General features: G+C 45.7%; 1 protein-coding gene across 3 annotated transcripts in view; it reads left to right on the top strand.

Moving 5' to 3' along the window:
* Positions 1–16496, top strand: part of Tbc1d2b (TBC1 domain family, member 2B) — a 68259-nt gene that overhangs the window by 27002 nt on the left and 24761 nt on the right. For all 3 annotated transcript variants that reach the window (XR_015626675.1, NM_001413794.1, XM_087562257.1), the window contains 3 exon segments: positions 1126–1294; positions 13303–13466; positions 15107–15345. Coding sequence is in view for 2 of the 3 variants with exons in the window: in NM_001413794.1 (NP_001400723.1) it covers positions 1126–1294; positions 13303–13466; positions 15107–15345 (572 nt within the window). In the remaining variant the exon portion in view is untranslated.

Raw genomic sequence — 16496 nt, 5'->3', positions numbered from 1 at the left:
ACATGTAGATTAAGTTGATTATTATCCAATAACATGAAGTTCTGTTTACAAACATTGCTTATTTTCAGAACATTGCCAACTGGGAAAAAATACAAAATGTTTGGATTGTTAGAATTGTTGCTTTAAACGTGATGCAAAATGAGTAACAGTATTATCTTCATGTTTATTAGATGGCTTCATTAATTTCTATTTTTATTATGACATTTTTATTTCCTACCCCTACCTGCCTTTCTAATTTTGAAACAATTTAGCATGTTATTTGAAACAAATATTATTTAAGGTATAAATATTGTTACCCTCAAGTAAATCTTGGACATCATATAATAATATGGATGTTATTATTAGCTGGAATATCCCCAGAGGTTACATTAAAAAAATTCATTTTATTTATGTGTATGAGTATTTGGCTGTGTGTGGCTATATTGATGTGTTCCACATGACTGCAGTACCCTTGGAGGCCAGAAGAGGGCGTCATGTCCCTTGGAACTGGAGTTCTAGATGGCGATGAGCTGCCATGTAGGTGGTGAGAACTGAACTTGGATCCTTTATAAGAGCATCCAGTGCTCTTCACCACTGAACCAACACTCCAGTCCCCAAATCTTACATTTTAAAGAAAAGTTTGGGGCATCGTGCCTTTGCCTCCCAGTTTGCTGAGCTCCTGTACTGTGAGAAACCATATTTTCTCACTGTCACAGTTTACAGATGCTAGAAAACATGCTTATATCTAATCTTTCTGTTTCCGAGGAGAAATGAAATAAATAGGGTATACAAAGCTGGTCCTTGCTGTGCTGTTTTCAAATAGCAGTTTAAGCCTGAAAAAGAGTCCTTACCACAGTTACTGACCTACAAGACTAGAGGAAAATCTTAGCCTTTTCTCTCTGCCTGGACCAATGCTGTCAGTTGTCGGTGGCCTTAAAGCACATCATAACCCTACTCTGAGAAGCATGGCTCTGCTTTAGATGAAGAGAACTCACGAGCACAAAAGCTACTCATACATCAAAATGTACGATTACACGTGTGGTTGATACTGTTAGGTAGTGTATGTAGGAAGACAACGTTTTATCTGGGATGGTAGGTTTCCTGTGAAAGTTTGGGTTAACTAACAATTATCTACCTTTCTTCCAGATATAATTTCCCAGCACCCAAATCCTTCTGCAGAAAAAGCCAGAACTGTGCTCGCCGTGGAAGCTGCCCCTGGAGAGCTGGTGGGGGACCGGGCTGCTCATCATCCAGCCCCCGGGCACCCGAATTCCATTAACTTTTACTCTCTGAAGCAGTGGGGAAATGAGATCAAGTGAGTCTTTGGGAAGTCGCGTGTGCTGTTGGAGATGGAGTCTCTCTGACAATGAGTTATAATGCAGGCTATGTGTTTATATGTGACGTCAGAGAGGCACTTTACACTTATGAAGGGCCTCTGTGCTCTGCAGCACAGGTTGGCAGAGGCCATGTGTCTGAAGCTGTAGACAGTGTGCCTGCTCTGTTTCTGGTCATCACGTGGTTTCATCTGCTTGCCTGACTCTACTCGCTAGATCAGATGGCTGGCCCTCTACAGAGACTGAAACTGGAGGGAGGAGTGTGTGTGGGATGCCGAGGCTTCCCGATGAGGGCTGGGCTTGTCCTTCCAGCTTCACCCTCTTCCTAAATCTCAGGGCTGGTGCAGAGTCTCTGCTGTGGGGTTCTGTTCTCTGGCTGTGTGTGCACCAGTGAGAATGGAGGTAGGTTTTTGTCTGCTTTATGTGTTTTGCCCTATTAGTTTTTAAGAATGGCCTTTTTGTGATATAATTCATCCATTTACCATTTAGTATTTGGCTGGTTTTCATATACTCAAGAGTTGTACAGTCAATTTCAGAACATTTTGTTGTGTTTGCTTGCTTTTTTCTTTCTTAGCTATGGTCTTGCTAAATACGCAAGGCTAGTCTTGAACTTGCAGCTATACTCCTTCCTCAGCCTCCTGAGTCTGGTACTACAGACATATGTGAGCCTGGCTCAATTTTAGAACATTTTTGTCATCCCCAAAAGACAGCTTTTATACAGTCCTTTCCTGCCTCTCTTCCCTTCTTCCCTCTCTCCCCACCTCAGTCCTAGGCCGATCTGCTTCCTGTCTGTGTGGATCTGTCTGTTCTGAACCTTCATGTAAGTGGAATCGCATAACATACTATGTGGCCTTCTTCGCTTTGCATGATGTTTTCAAGGTTTATCAAGGTGGCTGTACATAGACTCATCGTTCCCTTTGATGGCTAAGTGTATCCTGGTTCTGTTTCCTGCTGCCATGATAAAGCAATCTAACAAAAGCAACTTTCTTTATTAGGCTTACAATTCCAGGTTATACACCATAACTGTGGGGAAGGCAGGGTGTCCGGAACCTGAAATTGTCTGAGGCAAATCCTCAGACGAGCGCACAGAAGGAAAGCTCGTGTGTTGTCCATGGCTTACTTTCTCTTATGTATAGCCCAAGACTCAACCAGCTCTTCCAGCATCAACTAATGTAATCAAGACAGCCCCCTCAGTCTTGTCCAAGTCCGACCTCATCTTGACATTTCCCTCATAAAAGCACTCTTTCCAGATGGTCAGTCTCTTCTCGATTGACAGCTGAAACTATGCATGAATAAACCATGTTTTGGTATTTTGCTTGGTATTGTTCATTAGTTGGGGAGCATGAGTTGATTTCAAATCTCTCATTTTTTTAAATGTGTATATGTGCCTGTGTGCTTGTGTGAGTTTAATGGGTACCACATGAAAAAACCCTCGGAAGCCAGAAAGGGCATCCCGTTCCCTGGAACTTAGAGTCACAGGTGGTTATAAACTGACATGTGGGAGGTGGGAGCCAGACCCCGGTCCTTTGCAAGAGCATATAGATGCTCCTAACCATCTCCCCAGCTCCTCTACGTGTTCACTGTTGGAATTAGTGGTAATATAAACCCTATGTGCAAGGTTTTGCATGGACACACAGTTTTGTTTCTGTTGGCTAAGTACCCACAGTTGCTAGATCCATAGTGAGTGTGTCTAACCCTTTGAGGAACTGCCAAGCTGACCCAGTTGTTCGGTCTGACACGCAGCGTATGAGATTCTCTGTCCGTGTGTAGCATGTGCCCACATGTGTGTACATCTCTCCACCTATATGAACATCAGAGCCCCTACTATATCCTTTTCCTATTCTCCTGAGATAGATCTCTGGACCCACAACTAGGATGGGATCCAACAAGTCCTCATGGTCCTCCTGGATTCTCTCTCTCTCTCTCTCACACACACACACACACACACACACATGAGTCCTCGTGATCTTCCTGGATTTACATAAATACAAACAGTCCTCATGAGCCTCCTGCATTCACACGCACAGTGTTTCGATTACAGGGGTGTGCAGGAGCACACCTGCCTTTTTTTTTTTTTTTCAGTGTGAATTCTCAAGGACTCATGCTTGCCTTGCAAGCATTCTTGCCAACTGATCCATCTCCCCAGCCCTTGTTGTCACCTTTCTTATCTTAGGCATCCTGCTAGTGTGAATCGGCTGCTGTCTTATTGTGGGATTGATGTGAATTTCCTTGACGATATCAACATTGAGCGTCTTTCCTCACATGGTCGTTTGTGTATCTTCCTTGGGGCAGTGTTACGTTGGGTCTGTTCAGAGTCTTTGCCTGTTTAAAATCGCATTGATTTTTATTGTTGAGTCATATGTATTACTTAAATGGAGGTGATTCATCGATGTTCACAGCAATACACTTGGTGGCCACAGAATCTTAGAAAATTTGGCTTAAGTTGGACATGGGAGTTAGTAGGAAGGTTTGTACTCCACATTTTGGGGACACGTGAAAGCTTTCTGGTTTACTGTAGAACCCACGTCATGACCAGTGCCCTGTCAGACAGCTGTGCTTCAGCAATCTCCCTGGGTGCCCAGAATGTTGTAGAAGCCACCACCTAAAAATACACTGTTTTAGCAAGTGTCTTCGCCATACTTCCCCATACTTCTTGGTTGCATATAATAAATTCGTTTTCGTGTGTTTTCAGTTCTTCAGACATTAACTTTGTATTGACCAAGTAGAATGTTACAGGGGTCTCCAGACCTCAGAAGGCCTCAATGAAAGAGATTACTAAGAGGCCTGTCCACTCTGCCTCTGCCTGGGCAGTGGTCTCGCCCTCACCCCTGGTCTGGCTCTGCTCTATTTTATCCATGTTCCACCCTTCTTTCCACTGACCACATGCTCATCCTGCATCAAAGAGTCATGGGGGCAGCTGTTCCAAGCCTCCTCCTTTGTCACTTAAGTGTCAGCAGTGTGATTCTAGTCTGTCCCTTGAGTATCTGTTTTCCAAAATTCTCCATCTCTGAGCCTCTGCATTCTGGCCACGTGCTTCTTTCCTCTTCATCTGCAAGCCTCCGCCTCACTACCCATCGGCAGAGGCCCTCTCTCTCCTATCTCGTGGAGCCCCAGTTGCCTGTGAACGTCTGACTACTCTGATGGAGGCCCCACTCAGTATCTCCCAGTCCCCAGGGAAGGAGGCAAGGGGAAGTCTGCCTCCCCTGACCCAGCACCATATCGTGCTTCTTAGTAAAGAAAGGGCTCTGTGCTCCTAAAAATGTCAGGAAACCACAGAGACTCTTGCTTCATTTTTCATGTTAAAAAGCTGAGGCTTAGAGAATTAAAGCGACTTGCTCAAGGCTGCATTACAGAAGTGTGTGGCGGAACTGAAAGGCCCGTCCCAGTCCCTCCAATGAGGACTTCATATCCTTTCATTCTTCAACATAAGAGCCTACCAGAACTGGGCATGATTCCTCCAATGGCCAGACAGAGTCTCAGTAAAACAACAAGAATGTGTGTGGAGGGCTCTTGGTTAGCCAGGGGTGTAGTTGTGCGGCCCCCTCTGCCCCAAGAGGAGACAGTGGAGTGAGGTGGAATGAGCCTACAGTGCTAGGCTCCCATTTCCCAGAGCTCAGACTGTCTCCACCTGGAAAAGAGAGCACGTGTCAGCTGTGTTCGAGAAAACTCGCAAGCAAGTTTGGAGGTGACGTCAGCAGGAGCAGCGCCAGCTGTGCTGTCATGGCGTAAGATGCAGACTCCCCTAGAGGATTCTCAGCTGTGCCAGTTCATAGGCAGCTGTCCCAAGCAAGTCGCCATTCTGTGCCTTCGTGTCTCATCTGTAAGTAACCGTGCATGCCCTGTGAGATGGGCCAGATGGGAAAAGGTTACTATGAACAAGCCACGTGGAGCAACATGGGACTCCGGTTTTAGGAGAGAGAATGTCTTGTGACAAGTGACTTCCTGTGACATTCCATGGGTCCACGCTCTGAAGAAGTAGGCTGCTCAGACAGATCTCAGGCGGTTATTTTTTTTTTTTTTCTTTTTACTCGTAGGCACGTGTTAGGAAGGTTAAAACAAAACGATCTGAGGGAAAGGAGAACTTTTTTTTTAATGGTTCCAAGGATTGCAACATGCTAAGCAGGCTTGTGCCTTCTGAGTACAACCCTAACACAGAGAGGACTTTATGACTTTAGAAGTAGTAAAGCTGTTTTTCCCTAAAAGGAACAACGGCTCAAGTGTTAAATTTTTGTAATGGATTTGAGCTAGTACTAAATTGATTGTGGTCAGGGTTGAGGATAACCATGTGTCTGTGTGCACATTATATCCACCAGTACAGTTAGGGTCCTCTGTGAGACTCCCTGATGAACTGAGTTTCAATTTCACACTGTTGTTCAAGACTTGAGGGCCCTGCTCCTACAGCCGAGTAGAAACTTGCAGGAGTCTAATGACTGATGGCTGTCGTAGTGACTTCGTTCAGTGGTCATGGCAGAACACCATGACCAAGGCAACTTGTAAAAGAAGATGCTTGACTTGGGGCTCACAGTTAGAAATGGTTAGAGCCCCCATGGCGCTGCTGGTGCAGTAGCTGAGGCGTACATCCTTATCCACACGCAGGAGGTAGAGAGAGATAACTGGGAATGACTTGGGCTCTTGAAACCTCTTCCAACAAGGGGACACCTCCTAAGCCTTCGCAAAGAGTTCCACCAGTTGGGTAACAAGTACTCAGATATACGGGGAACATTCTCCTCCACACAGCCGCAGATGCCCATTGTAACTGTTCTTGCATTATACGATTGAATCGTTTAGTAATTCCTTAAGATATAGGAGATTTACTTTCCACTAAAAATGAGTTAGATGCTTAGGGGAAAACTGATAAAGGTGGCCATGCCACTAAAATATTGTTGAGGGACAGTAGGTGACATGGTTATGAGGAATTAGAAGAAGACTTGTTGAAAGCCTTTAAGATTCTCGTCTTATATTGTGAGTGTGTGTCCTTACTTCCTTAAGAGCAGCAGCAGCAGAACAGGATTAGAGAAGTCGGGTGGCATCGCACAAGTGTGGTTTATCCTGGCAAGCAGACGGTAGCCCGTAGCCCTGGCAGGCAGGCCCACTTCTACACTCGTGCTTAGGCACCCCTGTTGCAGCTGTAGTTACTTTTACTTGGTTTCCTGCTTTGATGACTTTGTCGTTTAATCCACCCACCATTCAGACCACGCCAGGTACAGGAGCTAGACCTCGTATGGCATTCCAGGTGGCATTCTGAATAACCACTGCCTCACAGGGTCTGACTGATGGTCAGTGCTCGGCCACGGTGCCTAGAGGATGCAGTGCTACAGACATTGCTGCTCTTGGCATTGCTCTGACTCTTTGAGGCCATAAATATAGTGAGTTTTCCCTTCATGTCAGGTGAACACACACACACACACACACACACACACACACACACACACACACACACACACACTCTGCCTCCCAGATGAATGGGAAGGCTGAACTTGCTAGAAACCTTTTTCTATTGCTGACTATTTCCTAGCCCTTCATTTCTGCTCTCCTCATGACCCCTCAAGCCTGGTAGCAACGTCACTTGTATGCGTGACTGAGATTCCCAAGAATCTACTGGTTTTGTCATCTAGGCCTATGCCTGGTGGTGACTCAATTCTTTCAGAGCCCCATTTCAAGGAAAAGGCAACCTCAGCCCTAACCAGTACCCAGATATCTGGTTCATTTGGGGAAGTCATTCATGTGTGTGGCTGGGTGGTACTTGTTTATATTTTCCTCATTTTAAGGCATAGCTCAGCCTGTGCCAAGACATTTGAGGCTTGTAGTCACGTTGGTGTTTTCAGAGCCAGATCTTCTAGAGGGGAACCACAGGGAAGGTGGTGGAAGAAGTTGGCCAGGCTGTATGTGTTGCTGTTGATGTCTAGTCTTTCCATCATGGTTGGAACCATGCACTTCCAAGGACCTGGTCACTATCAGGACTTCTTTAGCTTTAAAGAAATCATGGCTGGGGCTGGGGATTTAGCTCAGTGGTAGAGCGCTTACCTAGGAAGCGCAAGGCCCTGGGTTCGGTCCCCAGCTCCGAAAAAAAGAACCAAAAAAAAAAAAAAAAAAAAAAAGAAATCATGGCTGTGGCTTGCAGACTGGAAGACCTTAACCATGGCTAGGATGGCATCTGACTCAGTATAGGAAACCGAGCCCCAAAGAGTGTCCATCTCTGCCCTTACCCAAGGCCATCAGGAATTCACTAATCCAAGTCTCACATTCTCTTTAGAGCTGGGAGCTATGGCAGGGAGAGCAGTCGTCCTCTTCTGTTGGTGCTGCTGGGTCTACTTGTTGCAGGAGCCAAGTTCTCCGTGTCCTGGATCAGCTCATTCTGCTCTCTTAGCCTTTCTGATGACAAGAAAGATAGCCTTTCTCATTGCCTCAGATAACCCAGCATGACCTCCCCAACTCAAGATTCGTCGTGTAATCCCAACAGCAGAGTTCCATTCCTGGGATTCAGATATGCACATCATGGGCAGTGGGCATTGTTTATCCCACCGCGGTGAGCTTTCCCTTAGCTAGCACGCTCACCTGGCTTGAGTGCTGCCACCCACTAGCTTCACTCAGTCTGTCCTTTTTCCTAGTCATGTGTTTCTACTTGATGGTGAAAGGCAGGCGTGCTTGTAAAGAGAGAAGCCTGCTCCTTCTCAAGGGCTTAAACAGAAAGAAAAAAAAAGAAGCCTTTTTAAGTCCCTATTCAAGAGGTAGCTACTAGAAATGGAATTGTATATGTAAGCACCCCGGAATTCTCTTTGCCTGTTAAAGACCCTACATTACCCACTGTCTCGTGCCTTAGCGCTTGCCTGACTTTCCCCTGGATGTGCTTCTCTGTCCACCAAGTCATGAGGCCCACTTTCACCAGGACTGTGCTCTCAGCTGCAGTGAGAGGCTCGGCAGCAACGGGGTGTGGATGACAGCTTCATGATTCCTAGAGCTGAGACACTGTATAGCCTGGAGCGACCTAACTCGGTAGCTCTGTTGGGGCTGGTCCACAGAGTTCATCTGCATGGCTGGCCCTAGTTTATTCCATCTGTTCCCCAACTGTGGTATCTGCTCATCACTTCAGAGGAGGCATTGCTAGTCACTCTGTCTCGGGGAGGAAGGCATCAGTGAGAGGCTACACCTTGCTTTGTTTTTCTGACCTCGGTCTAAGGGAAGGGAGCTGAGTACTGCCTCTGGGATCGCCTGCTCCCCTGCTGCCTCCAGCCTTCTGTAAGTCCAAGCTCACGTTAGCCCAGCCTCTCACCACTGAGGAGTTCAGGTGCTGGCCACAGTGTGGCTGTACAGGCAGCTTGAGAAGTTAAAGGCTCTGGAGAGACTTGATGGGACCTTTCTAAACACTTCCCTCAACTTCCAGTGTCCACTTGCTCATGCTTACAGTGAGTATTTGAGTATAAAAATACGGTTTGGGGGTTGGGGATTTAGCTCAGTGGTAGAGCGCTTGCCTAGCAAGCGCAAGGCCCTGGGTTCGGTCCCCAGCTCCGAAAAAAAGAAAAAAAATACAGTTTGAGTTAATTTAAATTATATTTATTTATTTTGGAAAGTGTGGCACAGTGTGTTGCACAATGAAGAATTGGGTTCTGCCAAGAACACACTCACCCAGGGCTTGATTAAATATACTTCAACTGAAAGAGGGTTCACTTTGAAACCAATCTCATTTCTCCATTGCCCAAGCCTTGGCAGTTGACACAGCACCCTAGGCTGTCCCTCAGCTGTCCTTCAGCTGCAGGGGCTTGCAACAGCCTGGAAACAAGCCCTGCTGGGGAAGCAGATGACAGGGAAGTTAGTTATTGAAACTGCCTTTCTTCCCGCCTGGGCTGAGTTCGGGTCTTCTCTGGTTTCTCCTTTTTTTGTTGACTCTAAGAGCAGGAGCGGTAGGCAGAGCTCACTCCTTCCGAGCACGCTCCTCACTGGCAGTGTGTTCCACAACCGTTCCCAAGGAGGGAGGGCACAAGAGCACATTCTGGAGCCATGCCAAGTGGCAAGGAGATTCTAACGCCTGAAACATGTCATAGGAGAGCAGGACACAAGGAGTTCAGGCCTGGAAAATGTCCCTCGAACTGTTGGGGGCAGGTTCACAGGGGCTGGGAATGTGCAGGGGCAGATGAAGCACTTGTGAGACTTCCTTCTCTTCCAGAGCAACTATTTTGAAATCATATTCTCCACAGTTTTGAGATGTTGTGAAACCAGAATTCACTAAGACACTATAGCGTGCTCTTTTAGGTTTCCCCGGATGTTGACAGAGCCACTCCGCACAGAGCCAGGCAGCAGAAGAGATTAGGCTGTGAGTAACATGGAGCGCTTACTCTGTTTACCGCCGGTGGTTTCAGTACTTAGTAAGAAACCAGCTGCCAGGACTCAGACAAGTGTAATCACCGAGTTCTAGGAACTCAACGTTAAAGCTACATGTGTGTGTGCTTGCATGCGTGTGTGCACGCAAAGCAATGCCTTCACATAGTTTGCCAGCAGGATGAGAACCTATGTGTGCTATATAGTTTCTTTTTGTTCCCCTAAAACCTTCTATAACTTTAGTATAATTCATATACAAGGGAGTAAACCATGCTTTTAAAAACACAAGTATTGGGAGGTAGAAGCAGGCAGGTCTCTGAGTTTGAAGCCAGCCTGGCCTACAAAGGAGTTCCAGGATAACCAAAGCTATATAAAGCACAAATGTTAAGGAACTTGATGACTCAATGAATAAGCATGAGGCCCTGATTGTGGATCCCCAGTACCCATGTAAAAGCCAAGCATTAGGGTACCATCTGTAACCCCAGTCCTGGGGAGGAGCTCCTAAAAGCTTTCTGGCCAGCCAATCTAGCTAACACAGTGAGTGCCAGGCTCAGCAAGACCTTTTATCAAAAATAACGTGGAAAGGGCTAATGAGATTACTGCCGAGCAGACAGATGTGCCCACCACCAAGACTGATTACCGGAGACCTGGAAACCTGTCCTCTGGCTTCCTCCACGCATGCACCGTGGTGCACATCCCTCCTGCCCCCTCCTCCCAGTAAATAAGCAAAATGCTTATTTAATGAGTACGACTTATTTGTGTGTATGTATACTTGTGTAGTGCATGTATGCCTGGTGCCACAGAGAACAGGCATCATAACTCCTAGAACTGAAGTTACAGGCAGTTGGAAGCAGCCAGTGGAGTTTGTTGGGAATCACACCCAGGTCCTCTGCAAGAGCAGGTGCTCGTAACCACTGAGCCATCTCTCTAGCCAAAAAAAAAAAAAAAAAATTGAATTGAATTGAATTGAATTGAATTGAATTGAATTGGAGAAAGATACTTGATCCTGACACCTGGTCTTCACCGATGCATGCACAGGAAACCACAACTGCACATAATGTGCACACACACATAGCAATGAACACTAGAAAGAAATAAAGTACTGAGCTATAACTACTTCATACAACGGTGCCATCTGACTAGTTCAGACTAGAGACTCTCTAGTTTTCCTGCTCACCTTCAATCTGCCTCAGCAAACATCAGTGATGCATGGGTTTCTCTCCTGGTTTAGCAGCCATACTGAGGTGTGGCTTGCCTGTTAGACTCACTTATTTTAGGTGTACAGGCTGAGAAATGTTAGAAAATTACACCCCACATGTACTGCACATGTCAGAGCACATGCCTGTAATCCTAGCAGTTGGGAGGCAGAAGCACGCAAATCTCAGAAAGCTTGAAGCCAGCTTGGTCTGTCTGTCCATTCTGGGCCAGCAAGGGCTATATGCATAGTGAGACGGTTTCAGATGGTGGGACGGGAGGGAGAGAGGATACGTGTGTGTATTCCCTCATGGGCCCTCCCTTTATCCCTGACCTCGGGCATCCTCCAAGCTGCTTTCTTTAACTGTAGCGGTGTTTTGGTAAGAATTTAAAATAAATGAGCCCTTGTGGCCTGTGGCCAGTTATATTCATCATTTACTTGACATAACTCTTCAAGGTGACTGCTCCTTTTCACGTTCCCACCAACACTACCGGCCAGTTCCAGTTGCCCCACATCCTCCCAAACACTGGGGCTTGCTGTGGTTTATAATTTTAGCTGTTGGAGGTATGATGCATTTTTTAACTAATATGTGATAACTAGCGATACTTTTTAAAGTATTTTTATATTATTTTATGTCTGTTTTGCCTACATGTATGTATGTCAGTGTACCACATGCATGTCTAGTGCCTATGGAGGCCAGAAGTGGTTGGATGCCCTGGAACTAAGAGTTAAAAATGGTGGCAGGTTGCCATGTGTGTGCTGGGAACCAAACCGGGGTCTTCTGCAAGAGCAGCAGGTGACCTTATTCACTGAGCCACCTCTCCAACCTTGATGTTATCTTCCTAACCATTCCTAGACAGCCGCCCCTCAGCTTAGAATGGGTTACATGGTAGGATCCTGTCCTAGCAAACACAAACGTAAGTTGAAAATACAGAAAGGCAAATGGGCATTTTATATACCTGACCCCACAAAAACCGTGGCTTAGCCTCATGAACTCTGTAGAGGACCAGTTGTTCAGGTCACCTGTGATACGGTGGGGCTCACTGGAAGTCACTCCCAGCTCTGTGTCTTTCTGCATATCACAAGCCCAGGAAAAATTCAGCTTCAGAGTGTGATGTGCAGTGAATGTGCATTGCTGTGGAATCGCCATAAAGTTTTTTAAAAGAGTTTTTTAAAGTTTTTTAAGCCCAACTTTACTAGTTAAGAAACTGCATATATTTTTCCTTTTTCTTTCTTTATTTTAAATTTATTTTTCTCATCTCTTGATCATTTTTAAATTGAGTTGTTTATTCATTTTATTGAACTTTAAACATTCTTAAATATTCTGAATATGAGCCTTTTGTCAGGTATATATTTCGCAAATACTTTTCAAAGGAGAAAAGTTTTAATAAGCTCAATTTTGCTCATTTTGTCTTGTAGACTGCTTTTAGAGTCCTCTTTAGAAAATCTGTCTCACGTGGGGTTATGGAGATGGCTTAGTAAGGAAATAAAGTTGACTTGAGTTTGGACCCCAGGGACCCATGTAAAAAGCTAGATGTGTGTCTGTAGCAGGGGGCTGGGGAGAGGCTGATCTTTGCAGTTTGTTGCCTAGACTAGCAAAGTAGGTGAGCCTAACCCTGTCTCAAAAACTAAGCTGGAAAGTGATTGAGGCAGACACCTTAAGTTGACCTTTGGCCTACACATGCATGTGTGCACACATACAGATGTGTGCACATACATACAAAAAGGGAAGAAAGTGTAACTTAATGTAAAAAGCACTTTCCCCTTTGTTTTCTTCTAGAAGCTTTGGTGGGGCATGTTTTGTTTTTATTTTGAAATAGGATTTCACTGGATAGCCCAGGCTGGCCTGGAACATAGGATCCTTCTGCTCCAGCTTCCTAAGTGTTGAGATCACAGGGGTATGCCACAGCGACCTGCCTCTATAGTATATTATGAATTAGTTTGTATGTGTCGTATGAGGTAAAGCTCGAGTTTATTTTTTTCCTACATATAACCAGTTCTTATATTTCCCTACTTGAATCTCTTAATGTTCTTGCTGACGATCAGGTGACCATCAGTGTAAGGAGTGGTTAGCATGGATAATGTAGTCTATGTTCTGGTGTCTCTTAGGAAATGCTGGCCTCTTGAGAAAGGCAGTCCTCATAAGAATATATTCACTGGTGAAAGCGCATAGTCCAGTGTGAAGCTCCCAGCGTCGGAATAGCTCATCTAACTGTACAGAAGTCCTCTGAGATGCGAAGACTTTGGGTCCAGTTAATCATGATGTGCGATTTTTAAATAAGGTGTTTTGGGGGTTTTGTTTTTTAAGAAATTCTTCAATTTAACTTTGCATTGCTGCTTTCTGAGCTTCTAATAACCTACTAGCAATGTCTGTTTTTTCATTTTCTATATTCTCACCAACATTTGGTATGATCAAATCTTCATTTTTATCAGTCCTATATACAGCTGTGTTTTGCTTTGCCCTTTCTTGTTTTTAAATAGAAATTCAATGTCGTCATTCCGTCCTGGGAGAGGGCACAGTGAGAGTCGCAGGACTGTGTTTTACACCAATGAAGAGTGGGAACTTCTAGACCCGCCTCCTAAGGACCTGGAGGAGTCCCTCGCACAGGAAGACAGGAAAAAGCCAGTGCCTGAGGGGAGTAAAGGTGCGTGTGCACCTGTGCCCTGCTGCACCTGTGCCCTGCTGCACCTGTGCCCTGCTGCACCTGTGCTGCATTTGTTACCTCCAGGGACAGAGGCGACACCGGCTTGCCGAGTCCCTGGAAGCGAGAAGTGGTGGGGCCGTGCATTATAGGAGTGGGGATACAGGTGGGGGCGGGGCAGTAATTCATACATGTTTATAAAATGCTACAAGGAGTAAATGTCTGTGTAGCCTGGTTGCTGCAAACTTCTTCCGGGAAATTTAATACCTGCCATGCCTCTGTACATCACAGAGATGCTGACTGAAGAGACTTTGTACTTATTAAGCCAGGCATTGTGTCATATAACTGTAGTTTAGGGCCAGGGAGGTCAAAGCAGGAGGATTGCTCATTTCAGAGGAGCCTGAGCTGTATATCAAGACTCTGTCTCAGAAACACACACACACACACACACACACACACACACACACACACACACACACACCATCTTTATTTACAGAAAGTTGGGATGTATCAAAAAGAAGAAAACATAGTATCACAGACCCTGGAGAACTGGTGACATTAATCCTATTCCTGTTACTATAACCAGTACCTGAGGGAAGCTATCTTTTTTTTTTAAGATTTTTATTTTATTGTATGAGTACGCTATAGCTGCCTTCAGACACACCAGAAGAGGGCATCAGATCTCATTACAGATGGTTGTGAGCCACCATGTGGTTGCTGGGATTTGAACTCAGGACCTCAGGAAGAGCAGTCGGTGCTCTTAACCACTGAGCCATCTCTCCAGCCCCGAGGGAAGCTATCTTATGTAGGGAAAGGATTTATTTTGTCTGTGACCAACTGAGTCCATCGCTTTGTGCCTGTAGAGGTGTATCACTGCGGGAACCTGTGGCCGTAAAGCAAAAGAAAGAAGGAGCCTGGGGTACACTATCTAGAAGACTTTACATTAAGCCCCCAGTTTTCATCAGTACCAGCAAGCTGCTGGCCTAAGTCGTTAACACATGGGCCTTTTGGAGACGTACTAGATCCAAGCAAGGCCCCAAGTCAGACGTGTGCCTCTGAGCTGTCATGAAGCAAGCACACCAGGCATCCAGTGTCAGGTGCTCCTGCCCACCCTGTCCTCCAGTCTCTGTCTGACCCCAGGGGCCACTGTGCTCCTCTAACAGCACTGATGGGTGCCTTTGTCTCTCCTAGCTTTAAATAATCAAGAGACCATAGAACTTTTGTGTCTCCAGTTTGTATTTTTGAGTGTACATTTGAAGCCGTCCACACTAACTATTATTTGGATTATTTAATATGTAAAGTCGCACTTCAAACAGTGTATTTATACTTTTTAAAAAACATTCATTTTGTTCTTAACCAAAAACAAATGAGTAAAAGTAAGAAGCCAGGGATTGCCTGGTGCACCTCAGTTTTCCTCACAGTGCTCATGCTGCTGTAGTCTGATATAAAGAGTGGTCCAGCAAAGACTCTCTGCTGGCTTTAGGCCTATTGGGCATTCTCTACAATGAGACGGGACAAAGAGACATCTGGCTGTCCTGCTTTCTTCATGGGTTGATGAGTCCACATACCCCAGGGTATGATTTGTAAAAATACCAGAAGGTTTGACTGGCTCAAAAAAAAAAAACTTTTTTTTTTCAATACAGGAGTCACTAGTTCAGGATTCCCCTTTGAGTTTGGACGGAATCCTTACAAAGGAAAGCGCCCCTTGAAAGACATAATTGGGTCATACAAAAACCGCCACAGCAGTAGTGACCCTTTGATCGAGGGAACATCATCAGGCAGCAGTGGGGGTCTCGCTAAGCCAGTCCCTGAAATGCAGCTGCAGATTCAAAGCCAGCAGGAGGAGCTGGAGCAACTCAAGAAGGACCTATCCAGTCAGAAGGTAACTATCTCTCCATGTCTGTGTACTTTCAGTGGGCCAAAGACTGAGGAGTAAAGCTCTTGCTCCCCGGAAGCCCTTCCCTGAAGCTGCTGGGGCTACCATCCTGTGCCCTGAGCTATGCTCACGTTTATTGAAAGACCCTAGACCACGGGCAGGTAACAGGTGCTCCTCTCTACGGCCATGCCCAGTTCCTCAGCGTTCAGTTCTCAAGTTTCCACGTCCTGTTAGACAATAACATTTTTCTAAACTGTTAAGAATTTCTTCTACCTAATCGCTGGACACCTCAGTGAACCTTAGAGCCTAGATCACTCCCTCTTCTATTTTACTTTTAATTATATGTATGAGTTTGTAAGTGTAGGCATCCTCGGAGGCCAGAAACCAATGTCAGGTTCAGTGAGCCTCCTAATGTGGGTTCTGGGAATCAAACTCAGATCCTCTGCAAGAGCAGTATGTACTCTGAACGGCTGAGCCATCTACACACACACACACACACACACACACACACACACTCTCTCTCTCTCTCTCACACACACACACACACTCTCTCACACACACACTCTCTCTCTCACACACACACTCTCTCTCACACACACACACTCTCTCTCACACACACACACACACTCTCTCTCTCACACACACACACACACGCATTCTCTCACACACACACTCTCACACATACACTCTCACACACGCACAAACACACACACTCTCACACACACTCTTACACACACACAAACACACTCACACACACGCATACATACTCTCTCACAAACACACACACACACTCTCTCGCTCTCACACACACGCTGTCATACACACACACTCTCTCACATACACACTCTTACTCACACACTCTCACACATACACTCTCACACACGCACAAACACACTCACACACACGCATACATACTCTCTCACAAACACACTCACACACACACTCTCTCGCTCTCACACACAAACACACACACACTCTCTCACAAACACACTCACACACACACTCTCTCGCTCTCACACACACACGCTGTCATACACATACACTCACACACACACACACACACACACACACACACACACACGCACGCACTCTTCTATTTATTCATTTATTTTTGAGACTGCATCTCACTGTGTCACCGAGGCCAGCCTGGAGCAGTT

This window comes from Rattus norvegicus, chromosome 8 (genome assembly GCF_021556685.1).
Source record: "Rattus norvegicus strain SHRSP/BbbUtx chromosome 8, alternate assembly SHRSP_T2T, whole genome shotgun sequence".
Classification (NCBI taxonomy): Eukaryota; Metazoa; Chordata; class Mammalia; order Rodentia; family Muridae; genus Rattus; species Rattus norvegicus.
This window is presented reverse-complemented; position numbering and strand designations above follow the sequence as displayed.